Source organism: Cinclus cinclus, chromosome 7, assembly GCF_963662255.1.
Source record: "Cinclus cinclus chromosome 7, bCinCin1.1, whole genome shotgun sequence".
NCBI classification, from domain to species: Eukaryota; Metazoa; Chordata; class Aves; order Passeriformes; family Cinclidae; genus Cinclus; species Cinclus cinclus.
Genome location: NC_085052.1, coordinates 12,277,723 through 12,304,558, shown reverse-complemented (window position 1 = coordinate 12,304,558; position 26,836 = coordinate 12,277,723). Strand labels below are relative to the sequence as shown.

Genomic DNA, 26,836 nt, shown 5'->3' with positions numbered 1-26,836 from the left:
GTTCCCAGCGCAATCCTCAGTCAGAATTCCTGCTTGCTCAGCTATCTGGATGCTAATAGTGAAGCTGGGAATTTTACTTTGGTGATATCAGTGTAGAGGGGCTGCCAGTGGAGGAGCACAATGGAGGAGCTGCAGGAAGGACAAGAAACTATTTTAGAAAATGGCTGCAGTGCGAGGGCCAGCCCAGAGATTTCCTGCATTTCAGTAGCTCTGCAGCAGTTTGGTGCTGTCTCATGGTGTTAAACTCCAGAGGTGAGAGAGGGGCAACAGGCAGGGAGGCCCATGTCTACACTCTCACTTTCTTTATGAGAAGAAAAATGACAGCAAAAAGGGACAGGCCTGCCTGAACATGTTGCCAATGCTGACCTCTGACTATCTTCATCCAGACCTCCTTTTCCACTGCTATCTTCTTCAGAGTGGCTCCTTTTACCTGCCTGCTTATATGCATCAGAAGGCTTCTACAGTGAAAACATAAGGTGGAACAGGACAATAAATCCTCCTCTGTGGTCCTATCTTTCTAACTGGTTAAGCACCCAGGCTGCCAGAGGGAAGGAGTGAGTCACACTGCAGATGTTGAAAGATTTATACCTCTATAAAACTTCGACCTCTTGGATAAAAGGCAGCTGTGGACACAGACTGCACCTTCAGCTCAGGAAGCAGCAGAGCACAGCTATTTCTCCATTATACTGCATCTCCTTCATCTTTATGCTGGGGAGAACTTGAGCTTCCACACAATGAGACAAACTCCCACCACTGAACTGGCTGTTTGTTTTTTCATTGAATGCAGATGCTGGCCCATACAGCGGAGATGTAGAGCTCCTTGAAAACAAAGTTGCTGCACACGGAGAAGTTTTGCTAATGATGCTTATCCATCTAGATGCTGCAATTCATTAAAAGTAAGCCAAAGAAAAAGCAGCCAAGTGAAAAAAAATCCCTCAAACCCCAAAAGTTTTCCTTTGGCAGGAATGCAAACATCTCCTTTTCCAGACTGAGGAAGAATGCTGTAATTCAGCAAGAAGGAATCAATAAGCAATTCAGTGCAGTCTCTTCCGGCACCTTTGGCTGGATCCAGCCAATTCTCTCTTTGCCAGCTTTTGGCACAAACACCTCTTTAAGGAAAAGAGCTTCCTCCTGCAGAGAGTGACCCACACAGAGCCCTAACACCAGCAGCCAAACACATGTCTCTGAATGATCAAATGTCCCCATCACTGGGGTTTGACACTTTGAAGCAGAATTTATGTCAAAATAGCACAAGCAATGCCAGCTCATTAATGCAAGATTTCACAGGTCTATGGAATAAGGATCACTTGGCAAATGCAGCACAACATGCAAACAGGGCACTGCTTTGGGTGGGGTGGGAGAATTTTCATTGATCCTGGTCTGTTCCAGGGCTTCCAGCTGAACTAAAAGGCTGCAGAGCTGGGGGGTCAGGGGGAACACACTCCTACAGATTTTGCAGGGGTCTTCATCCAAAACCCAACTCAATCAGAGGTGAGCCTGCAACTCTGTGACAAGCAATTACACCCTTGTTAAAGCAGACATTGTGCTGGCCAGAACTGACATAGAGCATAACATGAAGAAGAAACAGTGTCCATGATAAACATCGGCTTAGACAGAAGGGCAATATCCAGAAAATGTCAGAATGCGATTCCAGAGTCCCAGGTACACATTCACTTCCTGATGGCAGCAAAGCTCTTGAGGTTCTGTATCAGTTCTGAAACAACAGAGGCCCAAAGTCCATTCCTATCACAGCAGGCTCACTCTGCTCCTTTGCCTTTAAATCGAGAGGCAGCTGATGCCTGTATGCCAGAGAGCACAAGGAAAAACAAGTTCTTGGCCCTCCAATGTCCAGAGCAGCCTTGTAAATGCTCTAACAGACATGTAGTCATTCCCTAAGATGATGCACATGCAGACCAAGTGTGGTCTGTAAGAAAAAGCTGAGCTCACACTGAAAAAAGTGGTTTGTAGTGAGGCTCAGAACATCATTAAGTTTAAGGAAATTTTCAGTGGAAATGCAAAACAAAAACCAAACCAAAAAAACCCCACAACACCCTAAGCCCCAGATATGACACCTCATTAGCAAATTCCTAGTCTACCAATGAGACCTGAGAGATGTATGAATAAGAATGACTGAAGCAAGCCAAAATGATTCAGCAAGCCAAAACATTCAGGCTAGATTCTTAAGGAAGCAAGGATTACAGGATCATACTCTGACTCCATGTCCTCTTTACCCCCTACATCCTCCCCAATCATTTCTTATGCTCATCAGCTTAACTTCAGCCACATTTGAGAGCACTGGAAGTCTCAAAGATACCAAACCCCTCTCAGTTTCATGCTATCAGGTACACAGGTGAAACACCCTCATGGACTGAGAAGCTGAGATTCCCCTACTGGACACCAGAAAATCCATTCAGGGGACTCTCACAGGAACACACAATTTTCCCCAATCTTTGCCAAGTCTCCACCACCCACTTTTCTACTGTTAATGTTTTCTTTGGAAGAAAACAGACATTTTAAGCTTTCATTTCCAAATAGACTTTTTTACCACACAATTAGAAAATGCAAGCTCTTTTCCACTTTGGGAACCATTTCTTTTGCAGACCACTGCCATATTGACACAAATACACTGTTTTACATTAAACCCAAACCCAGTAAAGATGTCAATATAGCTCCAGCAAGAATTCTGCAGTTGTAGGGCAGCCAATCAATATTGCATTTAATCTCAGATGCAATTACCATTTCTCTCTCAAAAAATAATAAAATTTTACTTGTCCAGTGATTAAACCTGTATTGATGGCAACATTCTAAAACCTCAGTCAACGTAAATATCCTTTGGCTCATTCAACAAGGGTCTCTTAGAGATTACATGGTAAAATTCCATTTGTGGCCACTTTGCTTTCTGATGAACTAATTGGTGTTACAGAAGAACCACAACGTAGAAAAAACAGATAAAAAGCAGAAGTGAAGAGAATGCACCATTTGCAGCACTCCTCCATTTCTCAGCAAGCATTTATGACAGCCTAAAAGGTACATTTTAAAGAACATAAACACTCAGGCTGGCCCTTGGTGCATTCTGTTGAGCATATTAAAAGATTCATGGGGACAATGTGACAATCTCTTTAAAAGAAAGGCATGCAATACATAAAAACTCCTGTATCTGTTAATAGTCTTTCTCTCAGCTGCTGGAATGAATTCCTCCACTCATTTGTATTGACCACAGATTTCATATTAATGATATTCCACACTGAAAAAAAGTAAAACCAGAAACGTCAGGGATGTAATTTTCCTACTGACTGTTAAAAATATATTAATATAAATCATCGCACATAAATGATTAATGATTCCCTGAAAATAAATTCAACATGGACTAGTATTTGACAAACTTGAATGGTTTTTCAATAAAACTCTTTGGTTGTTTCAAGTCTACAGAAATAAGCTTTAAGAGCTCCCCTGGCTCATGTGTGCCACAGTCTGGTGTTAGTGCAGAGCCAGGCTGGGTGCACTGCCGTGTTCAGGACATAAATGACAGCTACCCCTGGCCATTGCAGGTCCCCTCTGTTTAGAGGGTTCAGCTACACTTTTCACCTGTCTCTTGAACTTTATCATCTTCTTACCCTGAACCTGTAATGAACACAAAGAAAACAGGCAGAACATAACCAATATGACTCACAGCTTGATTGTAGCTTCAATCTGCATTCATAAGAAATCTGGAAACCAAGGCTCATCATCTCCTCTTGCTGCAAATTAGCAGGTCTGTACAGGAATTCAGAATTATGCTGCATTCATAAGCAGCATTTAATAAGGATCTGTGTTAGCCATGATGCTATTAAGAAGGTAATGAGAAAGGAAAACCAGAATGATCTCATCAAGTAAAGAAACAATAACATCTGTAAAATAATGAATGAGTCCAATCACACCTTCCCTCAGTTCCAGAGCACAAGGCTGGCTCATCTCCCACGAGGGCAGAGATGCCATTCCATAGACGGCCTGTTGTTACAGAAGCTCTTCTATCATCAGGACCAAAAGTGACTGGAGGGAAGCCAAGGTTAAAATGAGACCAACAGACATAAAAGAGCAGCAGGAGAGCTGAAAGAAGATTGGCACATTTTAAAGCAAGCAGGCTGATTATGCAGGAAACCACAGAGCCTCAGCTCAGCCTTGGCAATAGCTAAAGGTCACCCTGCTGCATATGGATGTGCCCCAGGGGATCTGCAGCACTGGAGAGAAGGAACACATCAGTGCCTTCAGGTGAAAGAAAGCAGGATGTTCAGCCACAAAAACTATGCTAAAAATACACTTTCTGAAGGCAGGTGAGGAAGAAACAGAGAGAAGTGGACAAAAGGGAAATAACAGGTCACTAAGCATTCATGCCAAATGTACCACAGGCTACAAACATTTGATCCTCCTCATTAAACCACTGAAAGGGTAAAGAAGGGAGTGTTGGCCTTCTACATTATAGCTGGCATGTGATTTATCCTACAGAAAAATCCTTTGAAGGTATCCGTGAGGCTTTTTTTTTTTTTTTTTTTGAAAAGCAGAATTTGACACTGACATTAGTGCCAGTGGCAGCACGGCCCTCTTGGGGCCATGCAAGTCAAATGCATCCTAGAATGACATTAATTTGAATTAACTCTCAGGTTCTATACAGTTGTTAAACTCTGCACATGTAGACGTGAAGTTCAAGCTAGGGTTAAAGGTGAAATTGCAATGTAAAATGTGGTTATACTGATAATGATTTTTTAGCACAGAGCTATAAATTTGAAAACAAACCCTTGAGTGACAATGGAACAGGCAATATTGAGTATTTGAACCAGATGCCTTGATTCCAGTGGCAGAGAGTCAGTTCACAGGGACTCGAGAACAACAGTCATAAACATGAAAGACAATAATTGAGAAGCGGCTTTCATGAAAAGGTGTTCTTGTTGATGAAAAAGGGGGTCCTTTAACTACACAAGATTATTTTGCCTGTATTTCTGTGGAGAAATTACCTTGACTTGTTTACTGAGCTATTTTTCACCAAAACCCTCATTAAAAGCAGAGTCCCAGAGATTTCATGTTACTCCAGCTAACAATACCACACTTAGCTCCAGTGCAGACTCTGGTATTGAATTACCCTTACCATTTAGCCTCTTAACTGAAAGTTTTCATTCTAACAACTCCAGAGCACATTCAGCAGTTTCACTATCATCCACTGTAATTCTGAGGCTGACAAAGAAAACATGGCATGGAAACACAAGGGCTCAATTTTAAATTGGCTAAAATAAAGTTTATTTTACTGTTACAATATATAATCTTTTATTAACACAACTCACGAGGTGTTTACAAAATAATCTCATTTTCTGCTGCATTTTAAACACTACTTTTATACAAACTTTAAAGGTAAAATAGGAGTTTGTAGCTAAAAAGGCTTTTTGTTACATTTCTTAGAAGCATCACGAGAATTATTTCAAACAAAACTGTTTTTTTCTTATGGTGCCACCTTCACCGACAAAACAATGTTTACTGTAAAGACCGGAGGGAGGATTCATGACAGCTTTCTTTAGACAAAGGAAGCCAGTCCTCTTAGGCTGACAGTGAACAAATACATTTGAGCCCTTGCATCCAGGAGGGCCAAAGGAATCTGGGAGTGCACTGGGAAGAGCGTGGCCAGCAGGTCAAGGGAAGTGATCCTGCCCCTCCACTCAGCCTGGTGAAGCCACATCTGGAGTGCTGTGTCCAGTTCTGGGATGCTCAGTACAAGAAAGACACAGCTCCTGGAGAGGGTCCGGCACAGGCCACAAGGGGCTGCTCCACTCCTCAGGGACATTTAAATGTCCCTCACTGCTCCTGGCAATGTCCCCTCCATGCCTGACTGGCTGCCAAGGGCTTCCAGGTCTGGACGGAGCTTGGGGCTGCTGCTCAGGTGTCCCCAGGCTCCACAACCCCTGTACAGCTCAATCAAACCCTCACCCCTGGATTTAGCAGTTGTTGCTGCTGCCTCACCAGCTGACTGAAAGAAATGAAGGAGGGCTGAAAGAAAGAAGGACTTTTTTACAGCGAGGGTGGCAGTGCACCCAACAGGCTGCCCAGGGAGGGTGTGGAGTCTCCCTGTCTGGAGACATTCCAAACCCACCTGGACACATTCCTGTGTCACCTGCTCTGGGTGACCTGCCTTGGCAGGGTGGTTGGACTGGATGATCTCCGCAGGCCCATTCAACCCTCACAATTCTATGGTTCTGTAACTTAGGTGCTCTGAAATGCCTTACAAAGCAATCTTTTTCTTTTCCCTGCCCTGACTGTAGGGAAGGAGCCTGGTGCCTAATGGAAGCTTTCATGAATCTCCACACTGATGATGCAGTATGCAGCAAGACCGTAACACACAGAGCTCTCTGGTCCTTAATGCTGCACAAGACAACACAGAAATCTTAAACAGAAGAAAATCTGAAGTGTTACAGTTGTCACAAAACCTAGTATTTTAACATGTTAAAATTAAAGTCACCTAACATCCTCTGTAAGTCTGGTAGTAACAGGCAGGTATTACATTACTCAACCCTGGTCTCCACTACAATGCACTAAAACACATTAGGAAGAGTGGAAAAAGTGACCATTTTCACAACTGCTGGAGAGGTATGTGCTAAAGTGAATGGATTTATGCTCCTGACAGTCAAGTCAGTTGATGGATTTTACATGATAGCAGAATCAGGTTGACAGTGATTACTTTATATACAGCAAGCAGGTAGAAAGAGGTGCTACTTTTTTTTTTTTTTCCATGCATAGTTTAGCCAGCTTACAGCCAGCTCATCTCCATTCAAACCAGAGATGCTTGATCCACCATTTGGTATAAGCCAAACTACCAGCAAATATATTTCCAGTGCAAACAAAATTGTCTTTCTTCAAGAAAAACAACAAATTTAATGCTACTTCTCAAAAAACAATGCTTATGCTGCATCATTTTCTACTTATTTTGGTCTTTGTTTCTGAAATTTCCTTCCTCTCCCCAAATCACATCCAAAGACATATGATTGATCACAGTATACTTTTTTTTTAGGCAAATGAGTGTCTCTTCCCCAAAACAAATTATACTACTCATTGAAGATCATCCCTGAGAGCACTGTTCTAGATAGACACTTAGATAGCAAGACAAATCTCAGACCTTAGAGGAAAAAAAGGCTGTTCACCCTGTGAAATCTTGTGGTTTTAGAAAATAAAAAAAATCAGCTACTTTGAGCATTTAGTTTCCCTGAGCTGAGTGAAATTTGAAGACAGTAATTTGTAACATGAAGCATAGCAACATCTACAGCTGTACTTACAGAACCTGCAATTTTTTACAGTGGTAAAGTCAGATGTTACATTACAAGCACACAGCAGTTAGTGGTGGTTCCTCTCACTTGCTTCCTGCCACAGGAAATGCAATGGCTTCTTTGGTGAGAAACAGCAGTGAAGAAGCTCCATGACTTCAGATTCTTTTGCCTTCTGATATTCCAGACAACTTTAAGTTAGTGGAGATACCACCAGGCCATAGTGCAGTACAAGTAGACCATCCTAGAGAGAACAAAAAGAAACTGTATCATAGCACTTTCCCTTCTCCATGAGGCATTTCTGTCACCACCTGGTACAACAATTATTGCATGGCAGGACCCCAGGTACAATCTCACCATGTTAATACCTTCCATATGGAGATTGCAACTTTTCAAGTATCAAGGCAAATAATTGTATTCCCCCTCCTCTTTGAGATGGAAAAGGGTGTTAAAAAGAGCAAAATCTGGTACTACTATATACATTTATTAAGTAATAAATGCATTGGATTAAGAAAGTTCCAAAATACAAACTGTTAAATGCATGTTTCTCCTCTTCAAAGACTGCTTGACATAATAAAAAAATCCCTTTCACCTGTGAAACAGGACACTTCTGACCCCTTAGTCTTATTCATGTCACTCAATTCACAGGCAGCTGCTGAAAGGCCTAGCAGACCCACTGGGAATCTTGCATTCACCTATTTATATGGACAGACTTTAAAAAAAGTTCTCTTTTGAAGAGAGAACTACATTAGTACCAACTGACATGTTAGAAATTTTACTGTATTAGGTTTCAGATATTCTTATCTGTTAATACACAGGACGTAAGATAACGTATTAGTACCAACTCACTAACTTTTCTTCATCTTCTCATCCTGTTAATAACCAGGAATCCATTGCTAACTCCTGAAAGGATACAGGAGGAGACAGGAGCTTTAACTGACTAGGTGATTAGCATAAATTGGGATAGTAGCATTGCAAGGTAAAACAGGTTCTAAGAGGTTTCTCAGGAACCTCTAGGCACATAAAAATGTTGCTATACCTTCCCAAAGGTCCCTAATTCCTTGTGCCCACTAGTTTCTTCAAAAGAGAAACATTCAATGAGTCAATAAGACACTTTATTTTTGGAGAAAAAAAATGTGGTCAAAACCAGTTTTTCATCTATTTTCCAGTTTCTTAAAGGAAATAAATATTTATACAAGAAGAAAATTCTACAATGTATTCTTTGATGAATAATTTTGAAACAGCAGGTTTGGCAGTAGAACATTTAAAGGAAATAGCCCTGTTAAAACCCAAGGCCAAACCCACTGCAATTCCTTCTCTACAAAGAAAAGCTAAGAATTACCCCAGTACTGACACTTCTTACTCTGTAATTATTCATTTGTAAAGTATTACACATTTCTATCAATGTTCAGCTTTCTCTAGATACTGTTATTAAAGGGAAGTCCAAACAGGGAATGAGCTCTAACTCAGACAGGCACAGAGAAAAAGCAAAGCTCTCCAGTGTCCTTTGACACAAGTTTGTGACCCTGACCTAAAAAATGACAAAGGATCCCACCTGTTACACCCAACTATAAACTTTAGAGTGGAAATGACAGCCCAAAACATCAGAGCATACACCTCTTCTGATGTTCTAAGAGCAGCAGCAACAAAAAGTGCCCCACTTTCCAAATTCAACAACCTCATATCAAAGAGTGAAACACTTCCATAGGAAATGTGTGCAAGAAGGTCACAGCAATTAAATTAGAGCACAGCCCTTGCTGCCTAGCTCAAGAGACCAAAAAACCAGCACAATAGCACTGGGTTACAAAAAGGTGAGAGCTACAAAGAGACCATTATAATCTACCAAACCTCTGTGCCAAGGACATCAAGGAAGCTACCTCTTTTAGCTTTTCCCATGTGCAAGCTCATTATATCCATCAGTGATGCAAAACTGAGAAGGCCCAGTTTTAGTCAAATGAAAATAACCAGAAGCTTGGATCAGGTTGCATTTGTGCAGCAGATGGGAGGAAGGTAATACAGTGAAGAAGCTATATTCCCATTTAGTTAATAACAACCTTTCTTTCTCAGCTACTTGATCAAACTCTTAATTACAGGCAGATCTCAATGCCTGGTAACAAAATTGTCCCCTTAAAAATCTCTGTAAGTGTCTTTGATCACTCCTTGCAGTAAAGTCCACAAGTTTTACACTGTTTAAAAAAGAAAAAAAGCAAAGTTGTTTCTTATTACATAAATTCTGTCAGTGAGTTTTTAATGGTTCTGCCATAAACAGAACTAGAAATCCTACTTTCAGCTAATTATGAAGATTTAACCAACAACCCAATTTCAGAAATATCAAAATATCTTGACATCTACAAGATAAAAACATGATTTATTCTTGATTATTTTTTAGCCTTCTATCAGCTACTCAGAAATGAACATGTTAATTGCTTACATTCAACCACTAAAATTAGTTGCCCATTTACTCCAATTAAAACAACTCAAATAGGTTACTGTGGGGTCAGTAACAGGAACATTTATTTTATAATCACATCACACTTGGTCTTCCCACACTTGTTGGAAGGGCAGAAATGTATCCAGAAGAACTAAAATCCTGCTAGATTGCACCTCCAGGAGACTTTCATTTACTCAGGCTCTAAGGCATCCGTACACAGTGCTAGTCAGTAGGAAAAAAAAAATACAACCTCCAAAATCTTCACAAACAAATTTTAAGAACCATTCAGTGTAAGTAAAAGCCACTAAAATAATCACACACAACATATGTGATGCTGCACTGCAAATGCTAGCAAGAAGGAACATTAAAATTAACGTATTTGCTGAAGAGAAACTTACCTGCATTTTTATAATCACTTTTCCCATCAAAAAGAATAACTGCTGACATGAATGAACTTGCAAGTGAAAAATGTGACTCAAAATAGCAGCTATTTTTCTCCTCTAACAGTGGTTGTACTCATCTAAATAAAAGAGCCCAGTGTTTGTTCCTTCAAATGACTTTCTGATGCAGAAGTAGCTACTGAAGCTGTTTCCTTTGCATGGAGCATCTACAATGAACCTCAGAAACCTGTAAATGACATCAGCAGTTTTGAACAGTCTCAGCATCCTGGTGAGAGCTGTTAGGGACATTCCAAGCTCCAACACTGATTTGGAAAGGCTGGAAAGTTACAAAGGCACAAGATGCCCTCTGAGTTTAATGTAAAATTCATCAAACGTTCCTCTGTAATTGTAGTTTCACTGGCCAGGACAACTGTGTCCCTTACTGAATTTCAGATCCTGGTGAGAAACCAACAACCCTCACCATTTTAGACTTGACCCATCTGTTTGGATTTTTTTTTCATGGGTAATTATCTAAAAATGTTTTCCAAGGTTTTTTTTTTTAATCCTAGAAATATATCTTCTTGATTTCTAAAAAAAAAAAAAGTATTATAATGTTAGACTAAAGAACGTGAAAATGTCACAATTATTTCAATATCAAAAAAGAAGCAACATTCCTACTGTAACTATTTGGCATCCTTAGAGATTGTCTAACAATATGAAGAGAAATTAAAGATGAACCTGGTTTTCCAAATTTCCTGTTTTAAGTGACTATGAAAAAACAAGACTTCACAATAAGATGTTTCTTTTCTATTTATTTGTCCAACAGAGAAGCCTTGAGAGAATTAACTGCTAGCATACTGATTTGGCAGTAAATGAGATTTGAATCATCACTGGAGAATGCATCCCAAGACAACTGCTCTCCTCATGGAGCTGCTGACTGGTACTTTATCACTAAACATCAATCAGGCAGACCCAGTTCTGACAAGAAATTACAAGAAATGGAACTGCTGCAGTATTCCTTGAAATGCTCCCCCAAGAGCATTTCTCATACGTGAAAAGCTTTCCTGCTATGCTCAAGTCTAAAACCATATATGTGACTATACCCCAGGACTGAGAAATGTATCATCCCCATGCCATTTACTGAAGCTTTTAGTAGAGGGCACTTCCATCACTATGTGCTGATTGCTGAATTTACTTACAATGACTCATAGTGTTAGAAACAAGTTTATTACCAGTACTCACTTCCTCCCAGTTTCTATCCCCTGCTTCCCAAACTGGATTAGGTTATGTTTTTGTCTCTTCTTCATGCTATTATAAAACAGCTAAGACATCAGGTGTGGCATTTACTCCCTTCAACTAAAGAAACAGCACAAGCCTCACAGATTTTAATGTCTGCCAACATTAACATGAGCAAACTACCTCTGCCCTGACTCTGAGACTCCTCCTAATGATTAATTTCCTAATGAAATCAGGTACAAGTGATGCAAAGTCCAAGATATCTCAAAATCAGCTTTTCACTTCCTGCCCCCAACACAGCAGCCTTCCTGCAGCATAAGAGAGCTCAGCAGGAATTTTAAAAGTAAATGTTTGTGCACATGTGTGCACAAACAAGTGAGAAGAGCTGATTTTGCTACTATTTTAGCTGTTCTGCTATCTGCTAAGATTGCTTTCCAAATAGAATACCAATCTATTTCTTCCCACTGTACTAAATACTAACTTTTCAGACTTCCAAGTTCAGACTAAGATACAATTTACCATATATCACAGTTTTGCATCTCTATTTTACGATACACTTGGCAGAGTACTTCACTGTTTCTGCAGTACTTCTAAAATGATGTGATCCTTTAAAGATGCTTTGAAAAGATTCACAAAGAATTTTTTAAAATGCATTCTTATTTGAAAGCCAGCAACCTAAAGACAGCAAGTTATCAACAAGAAATAGCTGGTCATACACTCATGCTGTGACCAGAGCCAATACAATATGCATCAAGCACATTTACTGCATTCATTACCCTCTATCTTTGGTTTGTGTTTTTATAAGCAAGTTTATTCTCCTGACCCAGTCACAAGTATAGCCTTATTTGGGAATTGTCCTCTGATCTCCCACAGAGATGCAATTCCCAGAGAGGAAAAACAAGGAATGTTAATGGAAAGAATGGTTGATACATCTTTTCACTGGTAAGACAGCAACTTATTCTGGGGGAAAAAACACCCCCAAAACAGAATCCAACACAAACCCCTCATATCCAGAACACCATGAGACCAAGAAGAACATGGTACACTTGTCAACTCTACTTACAAGATAAAAATGATTTTGCATAAACTGGAGAGATTTTTCTAAGTGACTTCTTCAGACAAGCTGGTGCAACCTGAGGGCTTAAGAGAGCTCTTTGTTTTGAAACAGAAAACCTGGAACAATGCCCCAGCGGCCACCTACCTGTACTGCACTCTCTCCTATGACTTGACGAATTTCCCTCAGTGTCTGGTAGTGCTCCAGCAGGTGATCACCACATATTATATCCACCTGTGAAAAAACACAAGCATGGTTAAGTCCAACTTGCCTTTGGAATAGCATGACAGTATCCAAGCCCTTTCAATTTTATTAGCAGAGTTCAATGCTAGCATGTTAGACACTAAAGCCATCTTTACCTCTGCTGTCCAAATGTATTTAGCATTCACAGCACTACTGCACTGCCCTAATGCCTTTCACGGCCCTGATGTGGGCTCACTGCTGAACAGAGAGGACAGTGTATTGTTTCACTCAGTTGGTGTGTCCACTGAAAGAAGTTATTTAGTAATAGCTGCGATTAACAGGAATTTACATCATGTATTAAAATGATCACACGAACATCTGTCATCATTCATCAGCTGCAAAAGAGGGAAACTTTTTTGTGCCACCAACAACAAAAAAAAAGCCATTGCCACCCTCATTCTTCTCTTGAGGGAGAAAACATGTGACTAATTCCCCTTAATACTGTGGAAGAAGTGCCTTAATAGAAAAGAGCATCTTGGTGCATACCATTGTCAGCAGTTACATCACACAGTCCTCCTTCAGCATGCACTCAGTCAGTATTCCTGGGGTGCAGCTACAGGGCATACTCAGAAGTTCCATGCAATGTCCTCTACTATAGTTGAAATCTGTCAGGGGTGCCTGCAATTCCATGGGAGGCACTTTTGTTTAGTAACTGCCCATGAAAACAGTAATTTTGTGGAAAACACAAACCTTTATCAGGTATTTTAAATTCCTTGCCTTGATTATTACAAAAAATAGGCTTGTCTATAAAGTTACCATGGATTTACTGTGCATAATGTAGATCCAGTCTCTAATGTTCCAGATTAGAGCAGCTAACACTGCACTGTTTTTCTCTCTCAACTGGAGCTGGCTTACCTTTTCCTTATGAGCAATTTCTAGACAAGGAAATGAGAGTGCTCTCACTTGTGAATTGACAAGAACTCAAAAGTGAAGATAAGAGCATTGACAATGAATTGCCTAAGCTCTGCCCCTGCAGCAGTTGGGGAGCACACTGCAATATCATGATGTATTGTCTTATACAGCCACTCTCCACCACAGGATGTGCTCTGTGCTGCAGCTATTCCACTCCCCCAGATTTCTCTTCTGCAGGCTGACCCACTACCACTCTCCTGTTCTTCATGGGAAGATTTAGTAAGATTCATGCTGGCAGACCACATTGTCCTGAGACTTGGGAATGCAGGAATTCTACTCCTCAGAGATTCAAAAATGACTAATTTACTGCACCACCTGTATTGTATGAGAATGATGCAGAATGCTCTCTTCAGGTTTGATTCTTAATGTGCAGAAAATGTAAACTGCCTAGCAGTACTTCTGCTTTTAGCTTCCAGGAGGAAGCCAGGAAGTAAAAATTTGTGTGGGCATAACAGTAAATATTGATCATCTATTGATCCATATATACTCATATATTTAAGATCAAAATTTCATGTATTTAACACAGTACTTGAAAAATTGATTTCTTTTCCTTTTGGAAAACTGTCAGCAGTCCTTTCTGCTATGTTCCATACATTCTTAACCTCTACAGTTACTACTGCAGGAAGACAAACATGACTGCTTTGCTTTCCAGAGATATGAGTTTAATTACTTTTGCTTTATAAGCTTATGTCTACAACTTTTATAACATTTTATAGCACTGAAAACTCGATCTTGTTCCCAATGAAACCTAACACATAAATGTTTTATATATTCTACAGAAATAGAAAATCTAATCTGTTTGACAAATACAGGACAGTCAAACAGACAGTCACAGCTGCTGACAATCTCTTGAAACAGAATTAGAATGCTTGTTTGAAAGTACACTGTTGTACCTGCTGCTCCAGCTTCAAATGGCAGTCATTAAAGAGCCAGTGTCTAACAACAAATTTAGAAGAATTTTTCACATTTACTGTATTAGAGTTCTCTGAATACCAAATGATTAATCTCCTAATTCCAGCACCAAAGCCTGAAATATTGCCTACTAATTGCTTTGCTACCATTCATTCTATAAGGACAAGAGAATAAAGCATACAATGGAAAAAATAATCTCAGGTCAGTGCAAAAATAAGTTGCGAAATGTGTCTCAGAGGAATCCTTGTGTCATACAGGAATTATTATGTTCCATTACAAAAGTGGCACCAGCACAACAAATGCTATGTATTTCCTGAAATTTCAAATGACTGGTAAAATTGAAGCCAACTAGTACTGAGTGCCTGAGATAGCAATGACTTTAGCTTGACATTTTGTTGAAAGGAAACATGAAGGTGGATCTTCTGAAAACTCAGTCAATTCTGTTAAAATTCTTATTAAAATAAAGTAGGTTTTCCATTGTGCTATTTCTTTTCTTTTGGTGGTATGTCTGCTATTAGAGCTATTTCCCTAAAAGCCACCGTAACAGACAATTATAAATTCATGCTCACTAGGTAAGACAGAAATAAAAACAGAAAAAGTTCATGCAAGGAACACTGCACATAAGACTCATCCCAAGGAAGAATTTGGCCCAGAAAGCAGTAGGCTTCAATCAATATTTTCTATACCAACTCATACCACCCAGGGAAGGACAAGGAAAACACAAAGTATTAGAGACTGACATGAATATTTGGGCTAATTACTCAAAAAGCTGTCAGAATTTCCCATTTCCTCTAGCTGTTATTTATTTTCCAGAGGCCCTGAATGCTTTTATTTCAGGGTCTAAGACTGCCATAAAGAAATTGCATCAACAACTACACCATGTATGAGCACAGAGTCCTTTCTCCCAATCTCCCCCAAGACTGTAGTTCACACACTTTTAGGAATGCACATCTGGTTACAGAACATATCTGTTCCATCAGCTACATTAATGAATTCTGAGCAGCTGTGCTGCAAGTCTTTCAGCAGTTTCTCTCATCCTTACAGAATAAATAGCAGGAAGGAATACTGCTGCTGCAAGAGGAGCTCAAATGAAATCATGCTCTAAAGAAAACTTCTGATACCAAAGAAAAGAATCTATTGGGTTCCAAACATCACAACCTGTATTTAGCTCCTATCAAATGTTACCTACTTAACTATTACTGCCAATTCCAGTTTCTAAAATATTATTTTCAACCTCTCCCAACAAATTCCAGCAAGAATATTCAAGACAGACTTTGTGATTAGAAGTATACATAAACACATACAGAAAATTAATTGTTGCCCAAAGCACAGAGTTCAAAACAAAGCATCAGAAAGAGTAAACTCAGTCTGCCAGCTCAAGTGGTAGATAAAAAAAAATGAAGCCTTAACCTTCAGATAAATTAGAGAACTAAAACCATAATCCATTTGCAAATGCAAATACAGAAGTCTGAAAGTAATTTGAAGCCTCAGTGTAAGAAAAAAGGAACAAAGGCAGTAGCTTCAAAACTGCTTTTCAGACTTTTATATATACTGCCACACACAAGCCAGATGGCTTATTTCACATTTTCATTAACCTAAATCCATTGTACTTGTGCAGGTCAATGAAGAAGGGCAAGTATTAGCTCATATTCCACATGAAAAGATTAAGTCAGAGATGTCCAAGCAGAGCCAGGAGTTCAGGGGTTGGGTAACATACCTTCTATCACCTGGTCTCCAAATCAGCTCTAACAGGGCATGACTGAAACATTCTCAAATAGTACTTATGCAGACTGTTAAAGTAAGCTGATATTCAGTAGGAACTGACTGCACTCACAAAACAACCACACCTAGTGTCCTTACGAGAAGTTTCAACAACAAAACCAAAAATGCAATTGGTATGCTGAGGAGATAAAGGAGGAAACACTCTGTGCCTTCCTTACAGTCAAATCTTTCTAAATCCCAAGCAAGACACTATCCAACACTGTTGAAATAAATTTTCTGTAGATAGATGCAGTAAAAAGTACTGCAAGTGTAGTGCATTTTAGCTCAATATGTCTGAAACATAAGTTCCTGAAAGAAACCTCCAAGCTTCCCAAGGAAATCAAATTCTTGGACTCCAGTCCCAAGCTAAATAAACCAAACTCAAGATATTATATATAAAAATGGATTATTTTAGGTAATGAAGAGAGTTGGAAATTAAGACTAAAGAAGTAATATTAAAAGGAAGAGCTTGTTGTCCAAAGTTAGTATCCATTTCTTTTTTAAGAAATACTTTGGGGAAGCTGACAGGAAATGAACTTCTGCAGTCCTTAACACTTCCAAATATTTAGAGCAAACTAAAAAAGCAGCAAAGAATCATCTACATTTAAATTCTTTGCATATATGATTTGTAACCTAGTTCTCTAAATCCTTCTGCTTGTGCTAATTCAGAATCAGGTTCTTCTTAATTTTGTTCTACAGTTTATTAACCATCCTAGGAAGCTGGAGTAAGACATGATTCATCTTCAATACAACATCTGACATCTCTTTCACTTTCTGCATGTTTACCAACAAATCATCAGCTTCAGTTCTGTGTACTGTCATGAGAAGGTAACAGCTCAGTACATACACCCCTTTAATCTTACTCCCCATATGACAAAGAAATGATCACTCAGGCTGGAAAAAAAATACTTCCAGCTTCATTTCCCACATTTCCATTTTTTAAAAAATGAGCCTAGATTTTCAAGACAACAGTCATGATTTGGGGCATAAAAGTCAAGTTTGGAGGTTTCCAATGATAAAAAACCCAAAACAAAACAAAACAAAAAAACAACAACAACAACAAAAAAAACCAAAACAAAACAACCAACCAAACAAACAAACAAAAAAACCACCCACAAACCCCAACAAAAAACTTGCTGAAAAAAAAGGAGCACACCATTTAAGATGAGAAAAAAAGGCAGCCAAGACATTTTTCTGTAGAAGGAAGAAGATTTATCATATCCTCCAAACAGGCAGGGCTTGCATAGAAGAGATCAAGGATTAGAACCAGCCAATGATTTTGCCTTACAACACAATGGCAACCTAAATAATAGTAGAGATAGGAGTGACAAGCTCAGCCTCAAGCAACATCTTGAGAAAGGAAGTTTATGAAATCATCAGCTTTTGAGAAGTAGTAACATTTACCCACAAATAGAGGATTGTACCTGTCTGGCAAAGTCCAAGCAGAAAGTAACTAATGGCTGAAAAATTCTCAAGTTCTCTAACAGACGGTCTAAAGATTTTACAATGTGAAAGACAACCAACACACAGGCCCAGGCTGATTTTGAAAGATGGACACCTGCAGTTTCCAAAGAAGGATGCTCAGTGATCCTGAAAATTGAGATTCTAATGTACTATTTAAGAAAATCCAAACAACCAAGACAATTCCCTCCCCTCAAATAAAAAACAACTAAAGCAAGAAGTTCCTCCAGCCTTATTTTGAGGATACTTTTATTTGTTTAGAGTATCAACTTGCCACCATGTAAAAGCTACAGACTCTCACTGAGAGGAAACCAGCAAATGAAAATACATTAATTCCTCTGCAGGATGAATAATTTATATCTGATTTGCTTTGTCACCACTGAAAAGGTAAGCAGCATGAATACTTATTACTGAGGCACACGATTCTACAGCTATTGCTGTGAGAAAACAGCCCTAACTCAAACCCAGCACTAAGCTTCTCCCATTTACCTATTCACATTAGCATCAGCTTGATCTTTCAGGAATTGACAGCTTTAAGAATTATTTATACATTACAGAACACTTGCACTTTCCCAACTGAAGGGCTGCTGAAATACACTGAAGAACTGGAAACTGTTTTGACATGCAGTTCCTCTCAAAATGATTGAGAAATATGAAGCTAAATCCTTTTGTACCATATTCTGCTCCTTTGAATTCTTATTTGGAGGAAAGTGTCTGTATTTCCATTTATACCTTTCAACACATCTATCCATAGTATAATTCTTTCTTAGCCCTTGTTTGCCTCCAATTAAATTTTGCACCTGCCTCTGCCTTTGCACGCTCCCACATTCTCACTTTCCTGCCTAGTTTTATCTTTGAAACAGCAGAATCTCTTGGCTTTAAATTTCATTGGCTGAAATTTTACAAGGCAATTCAGAAATTCTGTCCAGTTAGTACAGTACTACAAAAATCTGAACATGTTGCAAATGAGTTAGAAGAGTTGCTCCTTACAGATCACAACACTGCAAACAATCAATTTTTTAATGCTTACTGTATAAAAAACCTCTAACATTACTTCTAGAATCTAATGAACAATGGAACTCTCTGTCCAAAGCACAGACAACCTGTGACTGCTCCAGCAAGTGATGTACCTGACAAGCAGGGTCTAGATCCATTTTTCTTCTGAGGAATTTCTCCACATGTCCAATTGTTGCCTCCCCAGAAACACGCACAAACTTCTTTTCCAAAGGCTGCACAGAATAAACAAAGATTTTAAGTTAAAGTTAAATGCTTTGGCACTAATCCCTCATAAACTCCAAACTCAAGCAACAGCCCAATAACAGGGAAACATTTTTGAACCCTTCTGAGATCTACCTGCAGATTAGCTCATAGGGAATGGACTAAATTCATATTAAGACTCCAGATGCTGTTTAAACATTTTAAAAATAATAAACAACTGATCATTTTTTAGATGTTTTGAACAGCCCTATGTTCTGTGTGGCCCAAAAACCCTAGGATAAATATGAGAAAGGAAGGGGAGGAGGTAATACTGAAGATGAAAAAAGATGAAAAAAATACTGCAAAATATCAGGATAAAAAGAAGAAAAAAACACTGGGTTGGTGTGATGTTATACAACAGTAAGTTTGAAATATACTGTAATACAAGATTGGTAATTATTATTCTGATGAATGCTCCAGCTGCACCCAGTATAAGAAAACCAAACTAAATTAAATACACTCAGGATGTAATTATTTCTGAAGTAAACAGTAAGACAAAAAATTTAATTGCATTTGTACCTTAAAATTCCCTGTGCCTTCATTAGCTCTGAAAAAACAAAAGAGTAAATAGTCAACATTGCTAAGATTATAAGTTATTAATATTCTCAAGCCCTTTATTATAAAAGTGACTTATTGATTTATGAGTCTTGCATATTCAACTTACTTTCCCAATTCAGGCTCCTCCTTTCGTTAAACTTCTACACATAAAATAATACTGGATGAATTTATGTATCTTTTTCTCCTACCCTTTATTTTTCTGCTCCATTTTTCTTGTGAATTCAGCTATTTATGATGTTAAGGTTTGTAATATGAATAAAAACCAATGCAGCCTAAAGCAATATTTAAACACAACATAACACTAATTTTCATAGGAGTAGGTTGCAATATTGATGCTGCTTAAATATCCAAACTTCACGATCCTTGATACTTCAAACCCTAACAGTACCTAAGACAGTACCTAAGAAGTTGCTGACAGAATACACCCAGGCACTTAAGGGGCTCTCTGGGCAAGATGTTGACCTTCCAGACTGTTCATATAACAATATTAATGCTAATGCTATTTAGGAACTCAGGAAAGCAGCATGTTTCTCTGGAATGTGAAATACATACAAAGATGGCAAATAACCAGATTTCCAGCCAGAGTTCAGCCTGAGCATGTGATCCACCACTGATCACCTACACTCCACATATCCTTCTCTAGTGCAATGTGTAAATTTCTCCATTATTAAGGCCAATACATGACATTTCATTATTCTTGCACTGCATTAGCAAGGAAGTACATATGAGAGAGGAAACAGTGCAGTATTTTCATTGCCCTGGAGATGGCAAAAAATCAAACATTGCCATAAATCAGCTGACCATTTGCTATAGCAAACTAATGTAACACTTGTGCAGACCACACTATAACACGGCACTTCAAGTTACTGTGATTGAGTATCTCCATCTCTAAATACGTACCAGGTATCAGATAGAGCTAAGTATATCTGCCATGAACTAAGAAACAAACATAAAAAAAACTCTTCCACTACAGCTGTCACTTTATTTGATACAGTTCCACAGCCAGAGGTGACCACATTACAAACTGTAGAGACACAGTGTAGACAGTCAGACTTTCAAAGTAACAATTTCTTTTGGCTGGTCCAATCTATTCCAAGTTTTCTTCATCAATCTCTCATTGCCAAGATAACCTCTTTGATTTTGATCATATAAGTTATCAAAGGTTAAAAAAGTCACTTTAAAAACACAATGTAGATGGTGTTAAGCCATCATCTTTTTTTGTTAGAAACATTCTGTGCTTCCCTCCATATAAATAAGAAAACCACAGTGGATAGTTCCACATGGTATAGTTAGTATTTGCACAGCATTACCCGCTTTGCGGCCAACGCTGGACGTTTAAAAAAAAGAACTACCAAAAAATCAAATAGATTCAAAAGTCATCTTGTTTCTCAGGCAGATGCAAGATTACTGGGTTTGAGGTCTAAATTGACTTCTGCAAGTCAGGCATGAAGGAACACTGAAACTAAGGCAGGTACGTAGAATCACAAAGTTAAAAACTTTCTGTTATCTGAGAGCTGCCGAGTGCTTCCTCCGAGCACATCCAGTGTTAACAGTGCTGCCACCTACAGGTACCAGGCACTGGAACAGACAGGGATTTCTCTGTTCAGTCTACTGAGACTGCACGATCTTGTTAGAAATAAAACACACCTACATTTTAAAACTATATTTCCTAAGAAGCTACTTTTATAGGAAGATACATCTTAAACTTTTAATTATCTGCATCATCTACCTGTGCATGCACTGGCTGCCGCTATTGCCCTGTAAGTTAAAACTGGTTCCCCACTACTATTTGAGATGGAAGAAATGCACGTTTAATAAAAACCAAGAGGCAGTTAATGGTTCATCACATGCTAGCAGCACCCTCATGTCAATCAGTTGCTCCTAAATTTGCCCAAAACTCACCCAATAAACTCCAGAAGTATGGAAATGTCAAGTTCTGGTGGGATCCGGAACACTGAGCCCAGAACTTTTCGAGGTCTTCCTCTGCTTGGTGGAACTGGCTGTGGGACAGCTAAAATATTCAAGTAGCCAAAAATGCAAAGATAACTTGAAATAAAAGCAACATAAGATACTAACATGCACTGAGCAAAACAGAATTGCTCACCAAGTAAAAAAGCCCATGCAATTAATCCTCTTTTTTTATTACTAAATCAGCTCTTCCTACATTCTGTGCTGTGTATAGCTCTCAGCACAGCACTCTCCAAAGAGCTTTGTTTGATAGGAAGACACAAAATAATTAGAATAATCCCCCCCCACTGTTTAGCAGACTTTGAAGCTCTCATCTTTACTCCTTTGTAATATCTATTACTTATTAAGAGCCAGAAAATTGCATTAATGCACATTTTAGATATATTTCCTGGTTGTAAGCAAAATATGTAGCTTTAAATAATTCAACTATGATCAGGGTTTAAGTATTGCCAATTCATCTATTTTTGTAATCTGAGATCTGTGACAAGTTATAATGTCCAGATAACTAAGAATCCCATATTTCCAGTAGTACCTCCATTTTCAGTTGTGAACTAATATTTTAAAGAAAGCCCTTAATAATAAATTATACGGTAAGTAGTTCTTAACAGCATTTCTTAAAGTGATTACAGCTCACCTGGCTTGGGCACTTCTAATCCTCTTTCTTTATAGAAGTCATGCATTTGTTTTTTCTCTCCTGAAAAATTGCACAGCACAGATTGAATTGTTTCAGATGCTGCGAATATCCATTCTCATTACCAATTTTCAATGGTTAGAGCAGTAAAAACTTTCCAAGTTTCTATAGACCTTTACCATTGCTAGTATTTCATGAGGCTGAGACACTTAAGAAACCCAGACTAAAATTTTGTTAGTAAAAACTGGGAGAAAAATCAAAGAAACTGGCCATAAACAATACTGAAATAGCTCCAAGAACTAGTATCCTTCTGGCTGTCATGCCTCATGACATGACAGGGTATTTTATAACTGTTCACATAGAGCACAGTACTTTTAGACTGTATTTACATATATACATGTATTTTTAGGTATACACATATTTTTTATGTGTATGTTCATGGTATACAAAGCAATACCATCTATAGTCCATAGATATCCACTAGATTGCATATCTCACTCAGCCCACCCAGGGGGACTGTGCAGGAACACTGGCTCCCAAAATTGAAGATAAATGAGAATAGACAGTGAACACATCTAAAATCGGACAAGTAAATACAGCAATGAGGAAAAAATAAAAACGTTTGAGACAATTGGTCTTGGCATTTTTTTTCTACTGAGCCAGGTGAGCTTTTTACACAGAATGATATGATACAGTTCTACTAAAGTAAGAGGAATGACAAGTATTATCTGCATGTTTATCGGGCTACAGTGACAGCTGTGCTTCATGAGATAAGGTACACACCACTACCACAATAGAATTCAGCAGCAAAAAAGATGCTAGCTGTCACAGTTAATTCATTACAACTTATAAGCAAACATCACAAAACTATTTTAAAGAGTCCAGAGTAGAAACAAGGTTTTGAATTACTCTGTTTTCTGTTCTTTTCAATCTCTAGACAGTAATATAACAAAGAAAGGGACTTACGTTCCTCCAGATTGACAACTAGTTTATAGACTATATCTTGCAGTTGTCGGTCCAGTCTATGAAATAGGGAAGAAGAAAAAAAAAAAGTCTTTGGTGCAAGACAAAATGGTTCCAGTAAACTGTAACACAGATGCCAAATACAACATTGAAATGGGATGTACATGGACTGAAAGAGCAGCAACTTCACATCTACCTCACATCTCTCTAAATACTCATCCTCTAAATACTCATACAGAAGAGCTCCAACAGAAGCCATGTAAAGTTTAAAGCACAACCCTTAATGAACAGCTCAAGAATCTAAAACTCAATTTTTGGAGTTAATAAATATACCATGCTAAAAAGTCATCATCCTAAAAGGAGATCAAAAGCAAATAGTTAAGTGTTTGTATCACCAGTAACACTTAGAAAATGTATAAAAGTACCCAGGGTAGGGTAACAAACCCTAGAAATGGCTACAAACTAGATAAAGCAATAAAGAGAGTCTTTTTATCTTAATTATTGTGGTGAAACTTATACTAGTGAAGAACAAAATGTGTTTCTTGTAACCATTCCTTTGTTTCCAATAGAAAAGCAGTACAAGTCTGTAAAACAAAATATTGAAAAACAAGTAGCAAATCTATAAAAATGGGAAAAAAATATTACCTGATATTATAGAGGGGCTGTGTCTGATGTACAACAATATTGCACTTTGGACATCTGTTGCTATAGTAGAAGTGTCTCACAATGCAGCTTTTACAAACTGTAAAGAAAAGAAACCCCATAGGGGTCACATGTCCATTACAGAGTGCCATCTGTTCAGGCAAAAGGGGTAAATACACCCAGACTTCCATACAAAATTTGTCAGAGACAAAATGGAATCACTGAATACTCCCAATCCAATGGATGCATGGGAAGTGAGTGTTCAATGTGCATGTAGAATGTGAGTAGAAATAAGGTAGAATACTGACTGTTGAAAAGCACCCAACAAGCACTTTCAGTAGAAACAAGGTAAGAAATCATAACTCTGCCATTTTCATTGTGTTTTACAAGTTCTTGAAAAATTTGGAAGGAAAGCTACTAAGTAGAAATACCTAGAATATAAAACCTACTATCAAGTCAGGTCCCCATCAGCCTGAACAGAGGAACGTTTTCCATAACATTTACCAGGAAAGTTCTAAGACACCACCACAGTTGCATTTGCAACATAATGCTGTCCTTACTAAAAGTTGTCCCTCTTTGTAAATTGCAAACTGTGCTGAATACTTAGTGCTATTGAACAAACTAGCAAGTAGTGCTCCAAAAAAAGGCAAAAAGAAGCCCAAACAAACAAAAAAAAAAACAACCAAACAACCAACCAAACAACAACAACAAAAAAAAACAACAACAACAACAAAAAAACAAACAAAAAAAAAACAGAGAGAGAAAATCTTCCCTCTATGCAGTGTGAATGTTTGGGAGATTTAGTAAACCAGGATTCTTGGATTCACATATGAACATGGGTGTGGCTGAAAGAGTCAGCTTCACAGAAGGTGTTTAATTAGTTTGGAGAGAAAAGAGTTCTGTTAGCACTGGGAAAACTGCTGGCACTAAGACTGATGGGGAAAAATAACAGGACAAGCACATTGAAATCAGTTATTTATTACCCACCTATTTCCATTCATCCAATTATGGGCAAACTGCCCCATGGGTGCAAACCACTGTTTTTGTATCTGAACTGGTATTTCCACACAGGCGCTTTTGGAGTTTTGTAACTTTACAAGCTCACATCAACAACAGCTTAGGAAACTTTCTAGTCCATTAAAAGCAGAGCCACTCAACTTTCTTTTCTGTTATACACTCAAATTCCCAGAGCCTACTTAAAAAAAAAAGAAAATGTATGAAGTAGCTCTGCTTTTGTTTTACTTGGGCATTATCTTTTCCTACATCTTCTTCCTTCTTAATATGAAAAGCTAACTTCATGATTGATTGATTTAATAATTTTCCGATGCTTAAAATACCCACAAATATATCTTGCTTAAGGAACAGAATAAACACAACACACATTCACTTTGAACAGAGAATTATTTTTCTGAACTCAGAACATTTCAACAGCTGAATTAGTTTGAATTTACAACTAAACCCTTAGATAGGCAATACTGACAGACACTTACAGGTGTGCAGACATTCTGTAATAGTCGTAGCGTCGATAAAATAACCTTTGCAGATGGAACACAGGATGTAGGGGGTCAACTCTGTGAGGTTTATCATACGCTGCAAACAAAAATTGGTAAGAGTTTGAATACACAAGGTAAGTAATGAAATTTCCTGACTGCAGCTTCCAAAATACCATAGCCTTAAAACCATGGCAAAAAGTGGGATCAATATGTTACAGGAATGGGTTTTCCTAACAGATCAGTTGCTTCTCATATACAGGTCTTTTCTAAACACTTTTACCTAGTCTTCTAAACTGAGCTTTTTGACAACAGTAGTCCAATTTGTTCCATTAATCATACCTAAAAAGAAAACTTTAAACAATAATTTTGGGAAAATTTCTTTTGGATAAACTCTTTTAACAAAATATCACATAGCCAGGAAGCTTGAAGTGGATAGGGGTAGTAAACAACATTATTATTTGAAAATGCTCAGCAATGCCCAGCTGGAGTCCCAAATCAAGATATAGAGAGCGTTTGTATGACAAGAGACAGTCATCTCGTTTGTACCCACAGTTACGGATTACACAAAGACACATTGAAGCAAAGGCTGAAATTTCACTGCTTTGAATCCTGGTCATGAAGAACATTTACCAGGAATGCACGCAAGTAGTTCCACAACAGCTTTTCTGGCTGAATAATACTGTTTCAAAAATAACTAATTTCTTGAATAGCGACGATCTGAGATGTGTCTGAAAGAGGTGACACGTTAGATTCTTACGTTTCCTCTCGTCTCAAAGCCCGACTAAAAGGCTTTCTTTCCCTCAATAACACCATTCATTTCGCCCACGTGCTACCGTCTACCACCCTCAGCCACGCCGAGAGTTTGTAAGGGCTTCACTTAAATGAGACAGATGAAGTAAATTTGGGTAACAATAAAATAAATGCTAAAATAATAGAAAAAATAATAAAATAATAAAAATTATTAAAAGCCCAATACCACACGCGGGGCACGCCGGGAGCGGGGCCTGGCGTGCCCCGGGCACCCTCCCGCCCCCTTTACCTCCCGGTCTTCGTCCGAGTCGAGATCCCCGTCATCCGTTCCGAACCGAGCCCTGGTATCGCCCTCCATCTCCTCCTCCTCCTCCTCCACCTCCTCTTCCTCATCGTCTTCGTCGTCGTCGTCCTCATCGCCGCTGGACTCCGAGCGACCCCGCTCAAACTCGAAGGGGAGGGAACGCGACCCCGAGCAGCTGGGGGCCCCCTCCATGTCCCGGTCCTCATCGGCCGGGCCCAGGCCCTGGCCCCGGCCCGTTCCATCCCCGCCCGACACCGCCGGGACCCCTGATCCGGCGTCTCTCTCCATGTCCACAGACCGGGGCTGGCACGGGTCGCTCCACGGACCGGGGCGCATGCGTGAGAACTCCACGGGCACGCTGGGAAATGTAGTTCTAAAGAACGCACGGCTGCGCTACCGCGCGTGCGCTGAGCCACAGCCGGTTTATAGATTATATCCCCACGAGTTTTTTCTCTTAATTATTTTTTTCCGAAGCGACTCGCCAATGAACGCTTAATTTGTCCCGAAAGACTCTCAATCACACAATACCAGTTTAATTCAAAATAAGGTTTTAATTCTGTAACATAATTAAATTGTTACAAGGGACCTTAGAGATACCTAGTT

The 26,836-nt window shown here is 38.9% G+C and overlaps 1 protein-coding gene across 1 annotated transcript; it reads right to left on the bottom strand.

Moving 5' to 3' along the window:
* Positions 1 to 5,301: 5,301 nt before the first annotated feature.
* Positions 5,302 to 26,569, bottom strand: PCGF6 (polycomb group ring finger 6). Its single transcript, XM_062496582.1, has 10 exons — positions 26,219 to 26,569; positions 25,177 to 25,276; positions 23,690 to 23,786; positions 23,048 to 23,103; positions 22,085 to 22,144; positions 21,385 to 21,493; positions 19,444 to 19,471; positions 18,798 to 18,896; positions 12,526 to 12,612; positions 5,302 to 7,521 (listed from the first exon to the last, which is right to left on the bottom strand). Exons 1-10 carry the CDS (start codon positions 26,567 to 26,569, stop codon positions 7,471 to 7,473), a joined length of 1,038 nt encoding a protein of 345 aa, XP_062352566.1. The 3' UTR covers positions 5,302 to 7,470.
* Positions 26,570 to 26,836: the final 267 nt, after the last annotated feature.